At 38.2% G+C, this 21,366-nt stretch overlaps 1 protein-coding gene and 1 non-coding gene across 3 annotated transcripts; both read right to left on the reverse strand.

The window, feature by feature from the left end:
* Positions 1 to 842: 842 nt before the first annotated feature.
* Positions 843 to 21,354, reverse strand: CRYZL1 (crystallin zeta like 1). Of its 2 annotated transcripts, XM_032207484.1 has the most exons (13): positions 21,289 to 21,354; positions 21,050 to 21,163; positions 17,550 to 17,627; positions 16,969 to 17,041; positions 16,290 to 16,334; positions 12,352 to 12,420; positions 10,248 to 10,381; positions 9,339 to 9,450; positions 4,896 to 4,994; positions 4,108 to 4,229; positions 3,509 to 3,614; positions 1,917 to 1,962; positions 843 to 1,269 (listed from the first exon to the last, which is right to left on the reverse strand). In XM_032207484.1, exons 2-13 carry the CDS (start codon positions 21,113 to 21,115, stop codon positions 1,170 to 1,172), a joined length of 1,050 nt encoding a protein of 349 aa, XP_032063375.1. In that variant the 5' UTR covers positions 21,116 to 21,163; positions 21,289 to 21,354; the 3' UTR covers positions 843 to 1,169. The 2 variants fall into 2 exon arrangements, with proteins under 2 accessions (XP_032063375.1, XP_032063376.1); XM_032207485.1 differs by lacking the exon at positions 12,352 to 12,420.
* Positions 18,382 to 18,452, reverse strand: TRNAG-GCC. The gene has a single exon. It is a non-coding gene; the product is annotated as a tRNA-Gly (tRNA).
* Positions 21,355 to 21,366: the final 12 nt, after the last annotated feature.

The raw sequence follows: 21,366 nt of genomic DNA on the forward strand, positions 1-21,366 counted from the left end.
TTGGGTAGGAAGCTTCAGAAATTTCAAACTAGCAGAGGATTTGCATACTTAGATGTGTGCACACATGTAAAAGCACTACTTATTTTCAAGGCTGCATTACATCACGTCAGTAGTTAAAATAAGATTTATTCATGCTTCTATAGACTTCCCTTGCGACATTTTATTAATAACCTATGAGTCCAGTGACTGACAGAAGATGGTTCTAGAATCATGGTTCTAGATGATCCATTTTCACTCAAATATTCTAACTTCTTACACTGGTTCAAAGTGCTGGTGTCCACTTGAAAAAAATTTGCTATCAAATAAGAGCAAGTAGGAAACCACATGCCTTGAAGAAAAACAGAAGTTCCCTCCCTACTACTGATCTGCAGAAAATGCATGGTAATAGAGGATGCTGGATAAACAGATTTGAGCTGTGATATGTATAGGACTGAGGTTAAAAAGGAGAAGTGAAAGTGCACAGAACACAAAAATCTTACTGGAAAGATATCAAAGAACATTATAGCAAGACACACAAAGTGCCTCAAACAACTGAATCACACAATCATAGTACCTACAGTCCATACACTAGTAAATCAGGTTTACAGTCTCTGGTTGCTAAAATGAAGAGAATCAGCAGGGGGGGAACTCCCACTGTCAGTACCATCTCTCCCCTCTAGGATCTTTGCCAATCCTGATGGCTTGGCCACCCTGTCTTTCAATTATAGAACAATTTTAAACGTGGATTGAAGACGTAAGTGTACTACAGACAGAGCTCAGTCTCAACATAGTCAAAAAGAAAAAGGAAACGTGAAGGGAATTATTGGTAGGGGCTGGAGAAGGGAGAACTAAAACAACCAAACCAGCATTTTTTTCCACTTTAATTTCTTACGGCTGAAAAACAACAAATGAGGTTGCACATACATGTTACTGGCATTTGTAAAGCAAGCAGGGCAGTCAAGATTTGTGTGTCAAGACTGTCTCTAGAAGTTGCTGATGGAAACATTTTGCTTAACTGGATCCCAAAAAAACCCTCTGAAGTCTCAGGAACTTCACAGACCATTTGTACTGAGGTACAAAAGATCTTTAAATTCTGGTTACAGAATTATTTGAAAGTGTACACTCATTTACTTCTTAAATATATCATGTTTCTTTATCTTCCACAGGCTTAGAAATTGGGAAATTATGTGTCAGAACTGAATGACTTGTCTTTTTCTTGCTTGATTCTTCTGAACTATTTCCATAGAAACTTTGGCTTCATACAATGGGATCGGTTCATCCAGCTGAGGCCTAAAATGGAACAGTGTGTCAGATATATCTGATGGGCATGCTCAGGTCAACAGAAACATTCTAGGACTACTGCTATAGACTTTACTTTCGCTATGCAAACTTTACTCCTTAAACACAATAAAAGTTTTATAGCTTTGCTTGAGTTTGCAGAAGAAAGAGCCTTAGAGCAAACAGGAAAGAGAAGTTTAATTAAAAGATATCATTCTTACAGGGAAAAGGTGGTGGTGGAGAGGCTTTTGCTTAACGCTCAACAGTAATACTGTTGAGCATTAATAAAAGGATCTTCCATTCCCACCTCATTATGGTTATCTTCCTATCTAGTGAAGCTGTCACTCTTACAAAGGAATATTAGACAAATCTATTGTCTTACACACAGCACCATTTCTCGGCCACACTGCTGAGCAGACAGATATATGCTCTTCCTCCACCAAGAAAAGAATGTGCTGCCTCTGTTAAATTGGCATCAGCAAAATCTGGGGTTTTACCTAATTACCTTATGCTTAGCCTGCTATATTACAAACAGACCATAAACAGAACCATGTAAGCTATTTGAGACATCTTTTCCTCAGCATCCCAATATACATTTGCAGTACAGCACTGGCAAGAGATTACTCCAAAGGCTGAATAAAGAAAAATAATCATCTCACCTGAAAACACTACTTGATAATTTCTCCATTATGTCTTCTAAAATGCGTATCTAAGAGGTCTGTCAAGGTAGCAGCGTATCTACAGATAATACTTTGAACCATCAGGTTTATTGGTAAGAGTCATTATTTCTGATTTATTAACGTATCAGAAATAACCGTTCCTACAACAGCATGTAGAAATTAAATATAGAAAATATAACTTAAAATAAAGCAAAGGGTTAAGACAGACAAATGCAGCCTGCAGTAAGTACAACACTAATTAATCAGAATGGTAACCACACTTTTTGTGCACAATAAAAATGACTGATTTTGGTAACAGCCAAACTATCCCTTCTATTCATAGAGAAATTAAAGGTAAAAATCATAATAAAATTGGAGTGTAGCAGAGCTTGTAAATTCTTGGAGCAACATTGTGCACTTTTAAGGATTCTAACACTCGTGTCAATGCAACAGATGATCCTCTATTTAGAGTGTATAATAAACTAAAAAAAAGTTCCTTCCTTCATTTTAAGAGCAATATGGTTAACATTTGAATCTCAAGCTGTTTTAAAAAGTTATCATCTTGTGATTTCTTCAGAAACTATTCATGCCATAGACTCAGGAATTGCACAAGATGTAGATATCTAAAAGCAGATTTTTCCTATCAACTTTTAAAGCCTGTGGTGATAAAGCATACTGTTATTACTACAGATACCATGGGAGATGACAGAAAAAAAAAAAAAAAAACACACAGTTTTAGTCAGTTGTTTTTTTTTTTTGGTTTTTTTTTTTTAATATGTGGGTAACTACTTGGTAAGCATTCAACAAAAATACCAAAAGATTAAACCATTTATGATAACCTATATCCCATAAATAGTTCCTCGGTGTGCCTGACCTTGCCTAATCTGCTTTAGAGTTCAGTGGAGGAGGGAAGGGCTTCCCTGCAGTATAGTTAGTCCTTTCTCAAATATAATGACTAAATCCTCACCTGCCTCAGCTGTTCTGCTAAACTGCAAAAGTGATTCAGCAATTTCATAAGCTGCAGTGCAGAACAGGGAGGTTCCTTAAAGCCATAAAGAAACCTTCTATTACTTGAAGCAATCCACTGAAAACTGTCCTGCTAGCAACAAGCTCAGAGTCCAGCTCCTTTAGACCAAACACAGGTAATGCAAATGAAGGAGTCACTCCTGTCTCCACACCCACACCTTTGCTCAGTGACATGGTACGTATATAACACAGCAAACAAGAGAAAGGTTATGAAGCCAAAATATTTCAACTTTTACAGTTAAACTGACTATATTCCAAAATCTTTATGTATAACGTAAACACCTGTAGAATTAAAGCTTCAATTAATTGGCTCAGTCTCAAACCAAAACACTACTTTCTTCAGAATGGGTTATGTTTCACCGTTACTTTTAATGAAGCGTGTACTTAGAAGGAAACCAGGACTTGCTTAAAACACAAACCTGTTATACTTCAGTTACACTGTAATGCTTAGCTGTGCTGATCTTTAGGTTACAGGTGTGAGTAGAAGAGAACGTGTTAGTTAATTTCTCTGTTACCTTTTCAGCCATCCCTTAGCAGTCAGTATTCAGTTACCATCAAAAGGATATAGAGATACTTCCCTTGCTGTATGTTGGACAAGTTCCATATCTCATCATTCAGAAAGGAGACGGTGGCTCCTTTAAGAAACAAGGAATGGCTGTCTGGGGGATCCAGCTTAACCAAAATGAAGAGAAATATTTCATTATCTTTCCCTTTTCAAAAATAAAGTTAACCTTGGTTAACTTTTACGGTTATTTTATATTTACGGTTAAAAATCCACAAGCAAACAAACAAACAAAAAAACACAATACACCCTTTGACTATTCTTCAAACAAGTAAAACAAACTTGTAATATTTAGTTTTCAGGGATACTTTTCTGCCTCGCCAGTTTAATATTTTGAGCCAAACAAAATAGATCCTTTAATATTTCCTTGGTATAGCCAAGCTATTAACTTACTATGTTAGAGCAGACAGCCCCAAAATTGTCTCAGAGGAAAATAAAACGAAAAATATGAAAGCTGAATGCTTTCCATTTTCTGGATATGAAAGTTTTCTTAAGTAAAAATTGATGTCATCTAACAGTGGGGAGCCATTCAGCCACGGCAGAAGCTCAGACACATTCATATAGATAATGCGGTACAAACTAGTTTGCTGACAGTATCTTTACCTGAAGATTTCTTTCTGTTGTTATCCAATGCCCCCCAACACCGAGAAGAGTGATGATATCATGCTTATGAGGCAGCAACTGTGATTTTGAAGTCGATTCATCTTCAGCACTATATAATTTTACTGGAAAAAGAAAAGAACAAATACATTTGAGTTCAGAAGAAAGCAGTCACTGTTGAAAATGAAGTGCATCTCTTCCTGCACTGGAAACCATCTTGGGATTCTTTTACAGTCTTAGGTCTTACAAAACAAGTTGGAAGCTATGCATATGAATACACACAATCAATGAGGGCTCTTTGGAACAGCACTGTAATTCTGTCATGCAGTTAGCCTCATGAAAATACCTCACAAAGCAGAAGATTCATAAAATTAAATATGTACTGCTTTTAAGACAGTGGAACTTTAAGAAGTTTTTTAATTATTTCATTTAAAAATAGTACCTTCAGACTTTTCAACTATGATGATTATTTTAGATTATTAAACTAAGGTAGCATAAACAATGATGTCATAGCCCTACTTTAAAAACGTTTCTTTTCAGCTTTAAATAGAGAAATATTTCCGACAAATTTAGCAGCTGACCAACATTATTAGATACTTCCACTAGAGGGTGATATGAGGAGAGCTTAAGGAGATCTATTGAGTAACGTTACGTGCATAAAATTATATGGGATCAAGAAGTTAAGTGTATAACTTCTGAGGTTATGCAGCTTCCACCTGTACTACTTGGAAAGAATAAACAAAAAAAACCTTAATGCTGCTCTGAAGACCAGGTTCTCATCGGTTACTTACCTCCAGCATCTACTACAATATCCACTCCCAGGCCACCTGTTTCTTCCAAGCAGCTTTCAGCCACGTCTATCTTCCCGTTTGACCCATCTATCACTCGGGCTAGACAAAGCAACACATTCAGTCAGTTGCAGTAAAAATATAGTTTAGATTCACAGCAGAAGAGTTCCTACTTTCTGTACGTGTTATGAGCAAGTTTACAGCTAAGCCAAAAAGCTAAGTCAACATATTGGTTTTCATTTCCCAATACAGTGCAAAATCAACACCAAAAATAAGTATTAGATTAATCCAGAAGTAAAACTCCAGTCTGTTCCTGATTTTTGGCAGGATAAAGTATGCGGCTACAAGAATTAGAATCCTACTGTAAGGTCATTCTTTACTATGACTTTTTTCAAAAATAACAAGTTCTGGAGATAAGGAGGTACCTTATTTCATGTCTCCAACTTTCAAATCATCTATCAGTCTGCTAACTGCAGCAGTAATGCATTGGGAGACTTTTTACAAGCACAGCTTCCTTTCCTTACTTTACATAAACACCTCTTCTTGCTAATCCCTTGCAGAGCCCTAACCCTGCCACATTAGTGGGAAACAAAAACCTGCTCTCCCTGACATGGAGTCCTGTCTCCCACGTCAAAAGTAAACACATAAAAGCCCAATAAATTCAGTTGCTAATGAACCACTGACTTGACTGTTCTTATGAAGAAACTGATCATTAAAAGAATATTAATAAATACTCGTTTAATTTTTTCTCCAATGAAATCTTAAGATGCAGTCAAATCTCAGGCCAATCATTTAATATTATTCACCCAAATCAAGTTATTTGGACAAAACCCATACATTGTCATGATTTAGTAGTGATGTGATAGTCATGTTTCCTGTATGCAAATAAAAAAACATATGTCTTTTGTTATCAGTTTCCGCAGTGAAGAACTTAAAGTTATTTTCTCAACAAGGCAATTTGACATGGTGCAGAGAAAATCTATCAATGTAGTTTCACTTCTTAAGAACAATTTTGATTTAATAGACTAAAAATCTGACTATCAAAAGGAAATAGTTTAATCATTTTGGCCACTTTCTGATTTCTGTTTAGCAAAAATTCAGTTCGGTTACTTAAGTCAATCCAGCGGTTCAAACGGTATCCATCAAAATGCTGTTCAATTTCCTTCCCAGCAAAATGCTGCAACAATTTCTCTCCAGTACTTTCTTTTTTCGGTATGGAAAAGGCTGAGCATCAAGTTATATTATTTTCTACAGTCCTTTGTAATTTCTCCTAATTTCTCACAAAACATTTGTAAATTGGTTCAGTTTCTCCTTTTGTGACTTGCGCAACTTCTAAACTAACATTATTCTGACTGGCGAAAAGGCTTTCGTTTCTCTCTTCTTTCACTGCTGATGAGAAGCAGAAATACTAAGATTTCTACTGCTTGCTTCCAGAGTTTACTCTCACCCAGCAACATCAGCTACACAGTTTGAGAACTGCCATACAAAAGAGCTGCTACTTGGTTTACTGAGTGCAGTCAAGACAGCCACGAAATCTCAGATGAGTTCTTACCAGAAACATTCACTGAAAGCTCAATATTGGGTTTAAAACAAAAAACAAGACAAGACAAAAAAAAAAAAAAACAAAAAACAGAACAAGGGGGTAGTCTAGGGAGCAGAATAAATACATGTTTATGCGTATATGCATACAGGTGTATATGTATATGCCTTCTGTTCTCCACCAGCAACTTATCATATTATTTAATATTTGGACTCTAGTCTGAAACATGGGCATCAGCATTTCAAAATTCATTATACTTCCCTCCTTCTTGTGCTACTACTGTATTTACTTCAGAGATTACTGAAGGCGTGTGAAGGCCCCCTCCTGTTGATTTAAATACAAATCCTTAAACATGAACTTGAACTTCTACTTCAGTCACACTCAAATGATGCCTCCTTTTCATGCTGTACTCAGGTTATATCTCTACTTGAAATCGAGTTGCAATTCAGAATTTCTTCCCTTAATGTCTATGTCCCCCAAACACTTGCAAAACTGCTAAACTAAACCCCTATGGTTGTCAAACAAGCACACACATGGGCTGTACATGCAACAGCCTTCTTACTACAAGAGGTGGTTGTTTCAACCATTTCACGAGGCAGTTATGACATACTGATAACACCAACTGTGGCTCATTGTCAGCTGATAGACTGGTATTAAAAAACAAAAAGCCAGCAAGCAAACTCAAAACTGAAAAAACCTGCACCCACAGACATTAGAAGCAAGCCGGCTCAGCTATCTCTAGCAAGACTTGGACTACTTATTGCATCTATATTAGCACTCATATAATTTAAAAATGCTAGTAAAATGTATGCCATGCAAACCAAACTCATATTAGCCTACGCTGACAGGGTTAGGATAATAAAATTGCTGAGTCCCTTCTTCCCTATTAAAGTTCTCATCTCAGCAAAATGAATCCCATATTACAAAGTGAAATTTTAGAAGGTCTTTGGTATTTACTCTTTTACCCTGTTGCAGCTGGCATAACAAACCTCTAGATATTGACAGCATTCACAAAATGCTTTACATTCTGGTGTCTGTAATGTCTTCTACTACAGTTAAAAAAAAAAAAAAAAAAGACTTCTGAAATGAAAGGAAAAATAGCTATTTTTGTGAAGGTGAGAAAAAAAAGGAGATGATATAAAAATCTAGATACAAGTCTGTAGGGTCTTTAAAGAAACGGTTACATTCCCAGCACAAAACTTTGTACTACCCTGTTGAAGATCATTATGTTGGACAGCAAAAAATGTTTTTCTCCCTCTTATTGTGTAATAACCTCTGCACAGCACTCCACTTCCTGCCGCATTATCAGCGCTCCAGAGCTACTACTGGAAGAGAAAACACTCACTTGGTAGGCTGGAAGAGAAAACACTCACTCCCCAGCCCTGCAGATGTGTGTGAATGTGCAGCCCTGGAATGCACATGCACACTGTGTTGTCTCTGTGCTTCCACTGCCAGTTCTGTTCTCAGGAGCCAGAAAGGAATCAAAATTGACAAGAACTCCGTTCTCTCAGTGTCTAAAGAGCAGCTCTCTGGCTTATTCCATCCCTCTGCTAGCTTACAATTCTGGAGCCAGCAGGGAGAACACAAGGACAATAGTATGTGCACCTGCGTAGCAGCAATGCCTGTTTTTAGTCACTCAGACCAAGAGACAGGATTTCAAAACTGCTGGTAATTCTCCACTTGGAAAGCCAACATTGTAAATAATTTTACTGCGCAAAACAACAAAGAGGAAAGGAGTCAGAGTCAGGGACAGTTAACCTTGACATTATCTTTTGAAATCAGATCTCATCTCAACTCATACATATTTTGATGCGACTGTAACATCCGTAGATATAACTGCATACACAAAGCTCCCCCTCATACTAGGCATTCTTACAACAACAGCCTCTACTTTTACATGTATTTCTTTAAATGACAAAAAAAACATACACTTAGAAATGTTAATTGTTTATTATACTGCGCAGTCTTTGCATTTTGAGGAGGAAGAAGAATCAGACACTAGTTTTAACCTTTCGATCGCTGTGCAGCCGAGTTTGTGGACTGCAATGAATTTGGATTTGCAATGCCATCCATTATTTTAGAACAGTCTGGATAAAGAAATATTCTACTTTCCTCAACTCTACAGAATTGGATTAAAAAAAAATTTGGTCAAAAAAAGATGCCAATATATTTTACAGAGCCTTCTCCCATGTTTTAAATGGCACTGTTATTTATGACAGAGGGGGGACAAGACAAAAAATGTAATTAACAGGGCAGAAATAGAAGTCATAGATGAATGTAAGTATTATACCTAGTGCAAAGCTCATTTAGGAAATAGGAAAATCCAACAAAGCCTTTGAGCATCTGACTGCTGTAAAATATGCATCATTTTACAGTTACAACAGTACTTGAAACAGCTGCCACAGCTTGATAAAACACTATTAGAAGGAATTAGAGTCTGATTAATAATTTATCTCAAGTATATGATTGCATCTGAACTCTGACTCAGGTACACAGATTACAAACTGTGAGACTGGTGATTTAGTAATGCTTTCTTCTTGTTCACAGGAAACACTTTCAGAAAGTGAAAACATTTCTGAGTGGCTAGGCCAAAAGTCAGAACTAGAGCCCTAGTATGTGAGATGGAAAGTACTTAGAGACAGACATCACCAGAATAGAGACAGACATCACCAGAATAATGAATAACAAAGAATAAAATGTAAACCAACAAGAAAAAATCCATGAAATACACCCAAAATAGAAGTTAAATAAGTATAAAGTACAAAATACATTTTAAAACTATTTAATTAGACTATTTATAAATTTGTATTTTAGTTTTCAGCTACTGAAATAAGCTTCTAGTTTAAAAATACACTTCAAGAAGTTCTCCTTAAGCATAAACTTTAGCACTGAAGAATGCAACCTACCCACAGCAGGTCTAAGCCTCTCCAGGAACTGCTTATCTTCAAGACTGTAGGCAGTAGATATCACTTTAGCTCCTCTGTGTTGTGCTAACTGAATAGTTATTGTACCAAATGGCTGCAGAAGAAAAGAAGGTAGATGGGCTTATTACAGCGACAATTTGATGCACTCTAAGAAATGTTATATTGCAAAGGCCATTCAGGAGTAGAGTAACCAGAAGTGAACTTACTCCTTTAATAAAATTTGAACCAAGAATTTGAATATTCACAAATCTGATTCTCTTTCAAATGAAGCCAAAAAAGTCTTTCCCTGTACTAGAAGCTATGAACATTTTTTTAGGAGTTAATGAGTTCTCCTCTTCACCAAAATAGCTCAGATCCTATCTTAGAAACATAAGTACTGTAACTGCAATTGTAACTTCTAGCTTTGGGCTTGCTCCATTGTTGAAGGATGAAGTGGTACCAAGAAAACAGCTGCAGCTGCATTTACATTAACAAATCTTGGCTGTGGCAAGCTCCACATCTTCATTAGCAATAAAGACTGCAGCAATGCAAATGAAATTATTTATATCTGAGAGAAGCTGAAAAGCAGTGGTGGGAAAGGAATAAAAAATTAAGGCACTTTCCCCCAGTTACACCTGAAGGCTTAGGGTAAAACCCCTCAAAGTAAAAGAGCAGAAGAGAACTACCTCTTCACGACCCACACAACACGTAGAAGATTGTATTCTTGGCTCAGCATCTTATGTGGGAGGGCCCTTCCTACTAATCCATTAAGCTAAGGGTGCTGCCAGGAATAGAATAGAGAGTTCGATAAGTTTAGCACGTTGTAAGAAATCCAGTGTTTCTGGTGATATGACAGTTATTTACAGCAGAGGCAATCTGTATCAAAATTATTACTGCACAGTTGTTACCTACACTTGCTCCATCCATTACAAGGACACTTTTTCCAGGGGAGACTTGGGAAAGGTAGTGTAAAGCTGTGTACGCTCGGACGCCGTCACGAACAGTCCCTGCTGCTTCAACCCAGCAAACTTTTTCTGGTTTACGAACTGTTTTGGGGAAAAAAAAAAAACAACACAAAAACAGATGGGAAAAACCAGCCAGTCCCCAACATTTCAATCTGAATGATTTTTAGGCTTCATCAGTTTCTAGAACATGAAAGAGAATTATACAAGTCACATCACCTATAAATGTAATTATAATCTATTGCACAAAGGCAATATTCCAATGTTGTGGCTTGTGGCAGCGTTAGAAGGACTGCATGAACTCGAAGTGGAAAAGGTGATTGTTAATATTGAGAATAATCAACTTGCTTCTGCAGTACCCTTGTGAGCACATTCACGTACAAGTCCAGCATTTAAACAGGAAAAAAGAAAAAAGACCCACTCCTACCATAACCACCTGACAGAAAGAATCTGAGGAGGTCTCTTCACAAGGAGGATTCTGATACTGAGAACATACAATGCAAGTTCCACCCCATGAGTTCATAATTCTTTCTCTACAGGTTATAATCTTCTCTCTACTTCATAATCCATGGGTATAAACAGCTTCTGGAGGTTATAGCACATTCTGAGAGAAATGAAGGTCAAGATAACATTATTTGTCATCTATTTTCTGTTGTCTCTATCTACAGGAGAAAGTGTTTTCCCATTCTATCCACATGCTTAAACGCCTGGGGAGGTAAAATTAGCAAACAGCTTTGTCAGCTAGAAATCCTGAGTTCAAGTATCATTTTTAATGTACGCAGTTTACATGATTTAGCAGACAGCTTGATACTAAGCAAAAAAAAAAAAAAAAAAAAAAGTCTGTCACAGAACTGAATAAGCAAGCACCAGCTTCTTATGGCACTAGAAAAGAATAATGGAAGAGTCTGGTCTGCCTCTAAGCCTAAAAATTGGCAGTTTAGCCTGAATCAGGGGAGCTACATAGGACCATAAGCAATGCAATCACCTAGAATCATTTATCTATGTGCTGGGAAAAAAAATTATAGGGATTATCATCAGCATCAATACTTGTACCAGCTGATACTGCTAAGCACAACGTAAAGTACTGAAGGTTTTAAAAAAGTCAGAAACATTTTCTGCCTATAGCTAATCGTAAATATATTTATAAGCACACATCTTGGGATTTGTACTTTGAAATGTTAGAAAGAACAAATGTTTTTCATCCCCATGAGTCCACAGCTTCCCTTTCAAAATCTGCCAAAGCTAGTCAGGAAGACTTCATTTTCAAACAAGTGTTGTTTATGTTGAGTTATGCCTCGAATATATTAAAAATGACAGCATGGAAAGGATCTTTTGACTTATTTTAAACAGCAAAAGAAGGGATTTAGTATTGGCATAAACAAATTTAAAGGAGTCCTCTCTTAACTGTAGAAGTTGAATCCACGGACAGTCACAGAAGCACAAACTAATTTGAGCAAGAGTAGCTTACTCAAAGGGATACAACAAGCAGTCAGGAGAAGCACAGACTCCCAAATTCAGTATTCTATACATTAAGGCACTCTAAGCCCAGGAAAGGGAAACTGGAAAGTTACAATAGCTGAGAAGAAAGTTTAAATACGGGGTTTTCCCTGATCCTCAATCCCTGAAAATTCCTTTCTCCAGCTTCCGGTCTGCTGATTTTACCCCATCTGTTAGTTCAGTCATAAGTGATGTTCCTGAATTGGGTCAAAGTGAGGAAAATTTCTTATTAAATTTTTTGTCAGAGGAGATGAGAACAATGGAGAAAAAAAAAGCGAAGCAACAAGAAGGGAAGTTAGAAGGAAATAAAAAAAGATGAGTCAGCTTGCATGGTTTAGACAAAACATTAACCCCTTAAAAGATAACAGCAAATAAAAAGCCTTTGAGGTATATGGCATTCAAAGCTTTCATGAATAGGTGGAGTAGACAGGATGTCTGAACACTGCCACACAAGTTTGCCCCAAAGTCCAAGTGACTTAACTCCCTAGTACTAAAGCGAAACCAAATTCTAAAGGTACAGTAAGTGTAAATATTAGCAAAATACGTGAACTACACACCCAAATAATGCTCATGAACTAGAACAACTTCACAAAGGCCAGACTCTTCAGAATCCAGGGGCAAAATTCCTGAAAAAAAATTAACACAGACCTTTAATTTCAAGCAAGCCTACAATATAACCAAAACAAGCACCTAATGAAATTTTTAGTCCCACTAGGCCAGTGGATCAGTTGCCCTCTTGTCAAGTCTATGACAGGTTAAGAGAACTGGACAAGGTAACTCCTTGTCACAAGATGGTTCCAGAGGTGCTCCAAACAACACTTCAAGGTTGGGTGGATAAAAAATGGGGACACTACTGAAAGACTTTCACTACTGGCACCCTTGATTTTTGTCAGGTTATGTCTGAACTCATTTCACACTTCTCTCACTGATTAGTGCTCCACTTTCTGCTCTGGACCACGGCTAACAAGAAAGAAAATTGAGCTCTAATGTTGCAAATGGGCACAGACCAAGCTACGTTACAGCTACAGGCACTAGAACAGAAGACTAGAGGTAAGCACGTTGATAATCCTTAGCAAATCTGGCTGCTATTTCCGCTGCTCTTTCACAACTCCCATTCAAAACCACGTGCTGCAATATACATCTGCAGCTCTTTCAAGGCTTTTTCTCTGGAACAGCAACAATAAAAAGCTCCAAGTAGCTATCTACAGCCACTGTTATGCAATTAGGAAATAACGCAAGAAGGGCAAGAATCTCAGAACACACTTTCTTACAACATCACGGACAATTCGATTTTACTTTCACACTTAGTCATCCTCTAATTTAATGTACAAAATATCAAGAAATATAAAGAATGCCCCTAAGAAATATCTTCTATCCTAAAGCATCGCTGATGATTAATACAGTATCATACTCCAAAGGAACATATTTTTATAGTAAACTGTAATATAGTTTGTTATATAGACTATAAACTATAGAATATATCTTTATAGCAAACTATAATAGCCTTGGCACCTAAAACAGTTTGCATTCTAACATCTTAGAGGAAAAAAAAAAAAAAGAGCAGAATGAATATTACATGAAGACATCTCTTTTCTAAACAGATGAAAAAAGTTAGGTACAAGCTGCATTATGTTCTAACACTAGAGACTCTAGTATGTTACAGCCTCCGAGGAGTCATTATACATCGCTGTCAGCTTGCATTGATTTCAGGGTCTCTAAAACCATTCAGAAGAATGACCCTTATGCTGAGCATAGGAGATAACGGCATCTTAAAGAACTGTGCCCTTGACCTTCTTAAGCCAGTACACCTCATAATGCCTCCAGAAGCTCCAACATTAAGCATAGACCTTTATTTTCTATTTGCTATACACATCAAGCATTTGACACGAGTACAAAATCAGATTTTTCACCTTATTTGTCAGAAATACTTCACATAGCATAGGGCTTTCATGCATTTATTTATTTAGTAATGAGGCACGGAGAAGAACTGACACTCAAACTGTCTAACCATCATAATTTCTAAGCAGATACATATTATATTTAGGTACGTGTCTCCAAGTATTTACAGCTGATTTAGCTCTCCAGATAATTTCCCCTGCACTCATTTTAATGAGCAACATGGTATAACTGATTGCTGAAAGATGCTGAGAGCAACAAACAAAGCTGACATTTTTGATTCCTTGTCAAGTAGTATCTCAAAATGGCAGGTCTGAGGTTATACTCCTGCATATATCTTAACCAAACAGAAAGCTGTATTTAAGAGAATACGCTACATAGACAAAGAAATCTCTTCTGGAAGGTAAAAGAAGGATCAGGGAAAAAACAAACAATCAAACAAAAAAAAAACAAGAACACCTTTAACAGGGAGAAACAATTCTTGGTATGATTTTAGCTATAGATTAAAGAATTAACACACCAGCTAGTTCCAGTGAACACAGTATTATTTTCACATGAAAGAGAAGATTTCTAAATGGGAACTGTGTTACCACATTATTACTGTTACACTCAGTAAGATGTATATACCGGGGCCGTATTCTTTGACAGAAGGACAAGCTTCTTGGTAAAATTTAAGTGGATGTGTTTCTGACAATTATTTTGGGACAGTTTGATGTTATTAAGCACACAGGTAACCAAATCAGTTGGCAGTTGCTCATTTTCTTTTGAAAGTGCTCATTCATCAATTACAAATAAACTCTCACCAGCAATAACTGGGAAGCGTGCCTGTCAGGAAAAATTTACTACAGAAAAGAAATATTTCACTCCTGTGTTTTGTCTTTATAGCAAGAATATTGGATACATAAGGATGGACAGGAGTTTGAAAGGAAATGCAAAGAGATACTAGTATTTCAGAAAAAGAAACATGGGCTTTCTTTCTTTCAGGGTTAAAGTTTTTAATGCTGTTTTCTTTATCTTTCTCTTTCCACAACTGTAATTCCAATTATTCTGTACCTGAATTTGCAAACATTCAGTATTCAAGAGTTAAAAAAAACACAACAGAGAACTTGGACAAACCCAAAACCCAGACAAAATGAATCTCTCCTTCTCTTGCAACCCAAGTATGGATTCCATGACTGATTCCATTCCCTTAATGTCAGACTTACAACTACTCCCACTCAGAATGCTACTTAGCACTCTCAGGTCCACTGACAGGTTTTCAGAGGTGTATTTTTCCACTTAATTACTTACTGAAACTGTATTCCCTCAGCTACAACAGAAGTTGATTGAAACAAGTGTTATTTTAAAGTATTCAACAGATGGAGCATGTCAGGTATCCATCCAAATGAGCAATACTGTTCACAATAACGATACTATTCATAATTTAAACTTATTCATGTGCAAGACTTGAAAATGCTTGGCCATAACTGTCCTACTTTATTAAACAAAGTAAAGCCATTTCTGCACCCCATAAAATGGAATAGTAATTCCAACCTGCAAGGATTACACTTTCTGTGGTGAGTAAATAACAATGATTGCTCATCTCATTCTGCTAAATTTGAAGCTAATGATACGAAAGGTCTGCCAAAGTTCCAGCAGGAAAAGCCCCTAACACTTTCCATGTGATTGATCTAGAAGTCTGTTTTCAACAAGAAAACCCAAACAAACAACAGAAGTACAGTGATTACCACTTGCCCATCTGATGGACTTCTCTGCCAACAATCTTACAGCAGGATCAGAAAACACAGGCTCCCTACAGTAAAGTTTGTGGGGAAAAAAATCTACTCTCATGAGCAGAATAAAAAAAATATTCTCATCTGCAGTAAAAATGAAGATTCTAGGAAATAAGCAACTTGAACCAGTGTTGCCTTTTAAATGTGGCCTTGTAGCAAATGTAGCAAGCTACCTGAGCACATTTCATTACTTTAATCAGCTCAGAAAATCCACTAAAACTGGTGGATCTACTTGCAAATTCAAGTTACGACCACTCAATTTCTTCACTCAATCAAGAACTGATGTGATTTAGAAGACACTGAACAGTCTTGTATGCTTGCAGAAGAGATTCATCACTAGCAGTTAAAGGTGTATTTTTAATATCATCCTCCAGAAGGCAGGAAATACAAGCCTAGACTTTGTATCACACAGAAAAATCAAAAGGTACGCATTAATTACATCAAGGAGGTGTTACAACTACAGACTGCTGTTGATTTATTCAGATGGTTGCCTCTAGATTACCCGGTTTGCATGGCTAATAGGACAAGTATATTCGTTATACACGAATATACATGCCTAGTGTATATTCTTGTAGATACGGTGAACGCTGTAGGACTATGATAGATGTCATTAACCGGCAACCCAAACTTCTTATAACCAAAAACCCTCCCTAGGAGAACACTTTAGGTGAAAATTTTCATTTATAGGTGCTTATTCATGTGACGCCAGTTAGAAATTTCAAAATACACCTTCAATTGTAGCTTTAGCAATGACTATAAGCTCAGCCATTCATTATAAAAAGATTAATAATTGTGTTAGCTGAGAAAACAAACAAGTGTTAGCTTACCTACTACTTCATCATCCGGCTGAAAAAAGGACACCTTTCTTCCAACTGGTGAAGAATAGAGGAATATGAGGAAAAAAGGTATGGACAGAAATGTTTACAGATGAAATTAAGCATGCATTGACAGTGCTGTTTATCACTAGCTCATAAAATTAAATAAACCCTGCTAGTGAAAAATGTATGTTGCCTGTTAAACATGCACATACCGAAAGAGAATCTTTTACTCCACTAAACTTTGGCACCCCATCTACAAACAGTTACATGCAAGCACACACACGTACATGCATTTGAAAGACCGAGGCTTTAAACTACGCATCAAAGATGGATAAGCAAATGAAACACTGCAGGAATTCCTGAATGCCTTCACTATTCCAACAAGAACTTTTTACAAATAAATTAAAGGTTATTACAGCATGTGGAGATAAGATCTTAAGATCTTTGTATATTTCATTTAGAAAGCTGCTGTGCATTTTTTTTCAAGCACTCTGAACAGATAAGCAAGCACTACAGCTCAGTTCCTTCACTTTCATTTCAGTATCATTACTAATTTAGGGAAAGCCTCGTTACGAAAACAAATTCTAGTTCCTACTATTAAATGTGTAGCATGCAAACACTATTTGTTCTGGATTACCAGACCTCGATTCTTGCTCCATGCACTCACAAGACAATTGTACTAACTTACCTTCTAATACAATTCCAGAAATTTCTCGACCAACAGGTAAAAGATCCTTCTCCATTTTCATTTCTGACAGTAGCTACATGAAAATAATGGTTATAACTTCCTGCTATCACCAAGACTCGAACTATGCATGTTTATTATGATCTTACAGCGTTTGATATTCACAACAGGAAAATTGGGCCACTACCAAATGGGGGGAGGAGCAGGTACCCATTCCTCATTTAATATTAAAACTTTTCTTTATGTATTTAAATTTAGAAGCATATAAAGAAAAAATAAAAACAGTCATTAGCTGACAAGCCAAACTAGGACTTAGTCAGTGTGCAGAGGATGATAAAAGGGTTTTGCTGGAAGAGCTCACAAGTGACAACTGATCTTTCTCCATAAATTAGGAACCAAATCACAGGTGCCTTTTATTTAAAGAGATATAAGAATACCACATCAATCCAGTGCCCTGTTTCTCAGTGGTAACGCCATATCCTCAGATAATGGATTTGTGCCAGGTACCAGATAAGGCACTGGCTTAGAACTTCAACGGAAACTGTAAACACCCCTGGCTTTCACAAAAAAAAATAAGCAAATACCTTTGTATCTATCCAGCTCAGCGCACAGGCTCTAACTTGTACTTTCACATCATTGTCTCTTGTAGGATGAAGGTTTTCCTAGGACAAATTTACAGACATTATACAAAGCAACATGAATGTGCCAGTAGAATCCTCTCAAGCTCCTGAAAGCACTTTCCCACAGTCTTTTAGATTGTCTTAGTAGATTTAAAACACCAGTTTGAGCACATAGAATCATGAAAGTTGGAAAAGACCTCCTAGATCATCTGGTCCAACCATTCCCCTACTACCAGTGTCACCCACTAAACCCTGTCCCTAAGCACCACGTCCAGCCTTTCCTTAAACATCCCCAAGGACGGTGACTCCACCACCTCCCTGTGCAACCCCTTCCAATGCCTGACTACTTTTTATGAGAAGAAATGCCCCTTAATTTCTAACCTGAAACTCCTCTGGCACAACTTGAGGCCATTCCCTCTAGTCCTGTCACTAGTTACCTGTGAGAAGAGGCCAACCCCCAGCTCCCCACAGCTTCCTTTCAGGAAGCTGCAGAGAACAATGAGGTCTCCCCTGAGCCTCCTCTTCTCCAGACTAAACAACCCCGGTTCCCTCAGCCGCTCCTCACAGGACTTGCGTCCTAGGCCCCTCACCAGCTTCGTAGCCCTTCTCTGGACACGCTCCAGGGCCTTGATGCCCTCCTTGTAGTGAGGGGCCCAAAACTGAACACAGTGCTCGAGGTGCGGCCTCACCAGAGCTGCAGAATAAAATCACCTCCCTGCTCCTGCTGGCTATACACACTATTCCTGATGCAAGCCAGATGCTGTTGGCCTTCTTGGCACAAAAATTTGGGCGTTTCTGCATTGGCCGGGAATCGAACCCGGGCCTCCCGCGTGGCAGGCGAGAATTCTACCACTGAACCACCAATGCCAGATACAATGTATACATTGCTGCTACAAACTGACCACCCTGCTGAAACTCCATTAAAGTTACTTGTCTTTTATGCTCCTGCACGTTAAATATCACAGCCTTACCTGAAAGAGTTACACTATGTAATTCCAACTATATTTTAACATTAAAATAATTTAATAATTTAAAAATATATTACGTTTTGAGAGAATTTTGACACCAGTGTCTGAGATACTGCGCTGTCATACTGAGGTAAATATTCAAGTAGTCCCAGTGATGTCAAAGAAACTGCACCACTAAGGACTGCTGTTGAGCCCCACAAATGATGGACATCTCACATACAAGAATATTCTACTAATGAAGCCTTCCCTTACTATCCCAACTTCTGTTTCTGGGACCGATACCTGAAACGATTTGAAGCAGCTGCTAATTTAAAGTATTTAAATAGCTAAATTGAGTTCTGGACTGGTGACTCCCCAGTTTTTGAAGAGATACCTCAGGTATTAGAGGCAAAATCAACTATTTCCAGGTTATACTGTGGCCTGTAACATCTGTTGGAGGCAAAATGAAACAATTACAAGAAAGTCATGAGAGCTTAGTTTCTACTTCTAAAGTCAAGACATCTTCTCTAAGTGTTTAACCTTTCCTTCATCTGTTCTTTAAAACTGTTCCCAACAAACAGCTGTTGCTTTTCTCCTAGGCTTAGCAACGTGAAGGGGAACCTCTGTGTGAGGAATGCTGAGATGAACTTTTTCTCACCCCAGTTGAGCTAAACACATGGTGTTCCTTTAAAATTGGAAGGCATTTTGCCAGTCGGACTGACCTCCTGCTCCTCAAACAAACCAAAGTGGATTCTCGCTCTTGGTTCCACAAAACAGCCTAGCCTGTAGGCTGATGAACTACATGAATACTGCATCTCTGGTTAAAATAACCCCCCTAACACTTATAATCTAAGGGATTTATGCAAATTCAATCTTATATATTCTTTGGAAATATCTTTTTAGTATACATAGCTCAGTGAGCCTAAGTACTGCTACAATGCACATAACAAACCTGCTTTTTTTTTTTTTTTTTTTTTAATAATACAAGAATACAAGCCTTAGGAACAAAAAGAGACAACAAAATGTTTGTGCTGTTAACTGGCTCCTGAATTCGTAACTTAAAATGCCAATATTACAATTTGACCAATCTCCGCATAAGGAAGGTTTGCTATTCTTCATCCAAGCCCCTCATTTTCCATTAACCAACTGCTGTTCCATTAATAGCTCTTTGGTCAACTGGCTCTTCTTTTCCTCATTTTTTCAATATTTATTTCAATTTCAGATCAGGATCCCGTAGTATTGGGTGTTATACAGACACCTGCAGGATCAGTTCCTATCTGAAGAGCTTTCAATAGGCAAGTGCTCAGACAAAGAATATACCCAGGAGTGCAGTTCAAGATCTAATTTAGCATACCTAAGACTGTACCAGAGCTGCCTGGCCTGCCTGCTGCCAGCATCTACATATTCCCAGCCCCTCCTCCACGCTGGAGCTAGCAGTTGTGAAGCCATCGCACAGATGTGAACTAATCTCTAAAAAATTACTAGCTCTCAGTCAGACACGTGGGCTGATCTACCTCACCTTATTGCTGCATGACTCTTAAAACCATTGAAAGAAAGAGAACAAAGCCGTGCCGCTGAGGGGTGATCAAGCCTTTTCTGAAAAAGCACAATTTAATAATCAGCTTAAGTGGATTTAGGATAGTTCCCTGAATATGCATCTTGGCAGTACCACAATCGGCCATCTTATTGCATCCTTCTCTTCAGGCAGTTCAGCAAACGTGCCTCACTTCTGTGACTTTACAGCGATTCAAGCAAGAGTCACACCAATACTACATCATTTCATTTTGATATGTGGCTTATAGGTATACTGAGCTATCTATATTACATAGGTATACATTAGTTTCTTTTATACATGTAAGAGATTCACTTAAAAACACAGGTTCACATCCTCAGAACCATGTAAGCGTTCTTCTACTGTTCAGACACCCATACTGCATCAACACACACTTGTTGACATCCTGTTTTAGCCTTACGCCACCAATTTGTGTACGCTTAGCCAATTAATGTTTACATCAAACAGAGAAAGGCTCTTCAGTACAATAGTTTCAACTGCGTTTGATGGAAAACTAGTTGTCTCCTTGTTCCTTCAAGCTGCAGGAAGATGCACTGTGCTTTCAATCGTTACCAAGAGCAAAGAACTTGTGAGAGGAGAGAAAGTTAATGGTAGAATCTTTTCAAACACAGTAAATTTCTCAAGCTCTACTTCTACTTTTTCAGTGATCAGAAAGTCCAGTCAAGGGACATGCATGAGTATGGAGCCAGCGGTTATTTATTTTATGCTCAAAAAAGCCATTTTTAAAGCATAGTCACCAAAGCTAATATATAAAATATAGTCTACCATTGGTCTGGCCAAGTGCTGCACCACGATGGCACGATATTCCTGCCCTACCTTCCCTCACCTGCCTGTCTGTGCGATGATAACACTAATTCAAGCCTAGCAAAGCGCTGGGTGATCTTACATCCTTGTGGCACCCAGCCAGGGTCTCCGGGCCCTGCAGGACGAGCCGTGGCACTCACTCTTTCCTGGAAGACAAAGGTCAGCTCCTCCCCAGGTGCCTTCTGCTGACAGAACAAGGCCTTCATCGCCACCCGGGAGAGGGCACGGCAGCCACACCGTGCCTGGCGCGGTACCTAGGAAGGAAACGAGTTAACCGGAGCTTTGTGCTGTTAAGCAGAATGCGAATTTCTTGCGAGCAACGTGAGGCCTGTGAGCTCAGGGCAGGTGTAGGCGGGGGGGGGTCGCCCAGCGCGCCCACCTCAGCCAGCGGCAGCCAAAGGCTCAGGGCGAGGCGGCCCCGGGCGGCGGCAGGCTCCCGGGCTTCGCTAGGCCGCGA

The sequence above is a fragment of the Aythya fuligula genome, chromosome 1 (genome assembly GCF_009819795.1).
Source record: "Aythya fuligula isolate bAytFul2 chromosome 1, bAytFul2.pri, whole genome shotgun sequence".
NCBI lineage: Eukaryota > Metazoa > Chordata > Aves > Anseriformes > Anatidae > Aythya > Aythya fuligula.

What these genes read in the sequence shown, in the direction of transcription:
- CRYZL1 (XM_032207484.1), bottom strand. Translation starts at nt 21,115, where the DNA reads ATGAAGGCCTTGTTCTGTCAGCAGAAGGCACCTGGGGAGGAGCTGACC. An exon ending in TTGTAATGGATGGAGCAAGT is followed by an intron (nt 9,451 to 10,247) that starts GTAGGTAACAAC and finishes TTTCTTCTGCAG; the next exon opens with CCATTTGGTACAATAACTAT. An exon ending in GAGGCTTAGACCTGCTGTGG is followed by an intron (nt 4,995 to 9,338) that starts GTAGGTTGCATT and finishes TGCTTTGTCTAG; the next exon opens with CCCGAGTGATAGATGGGTCA.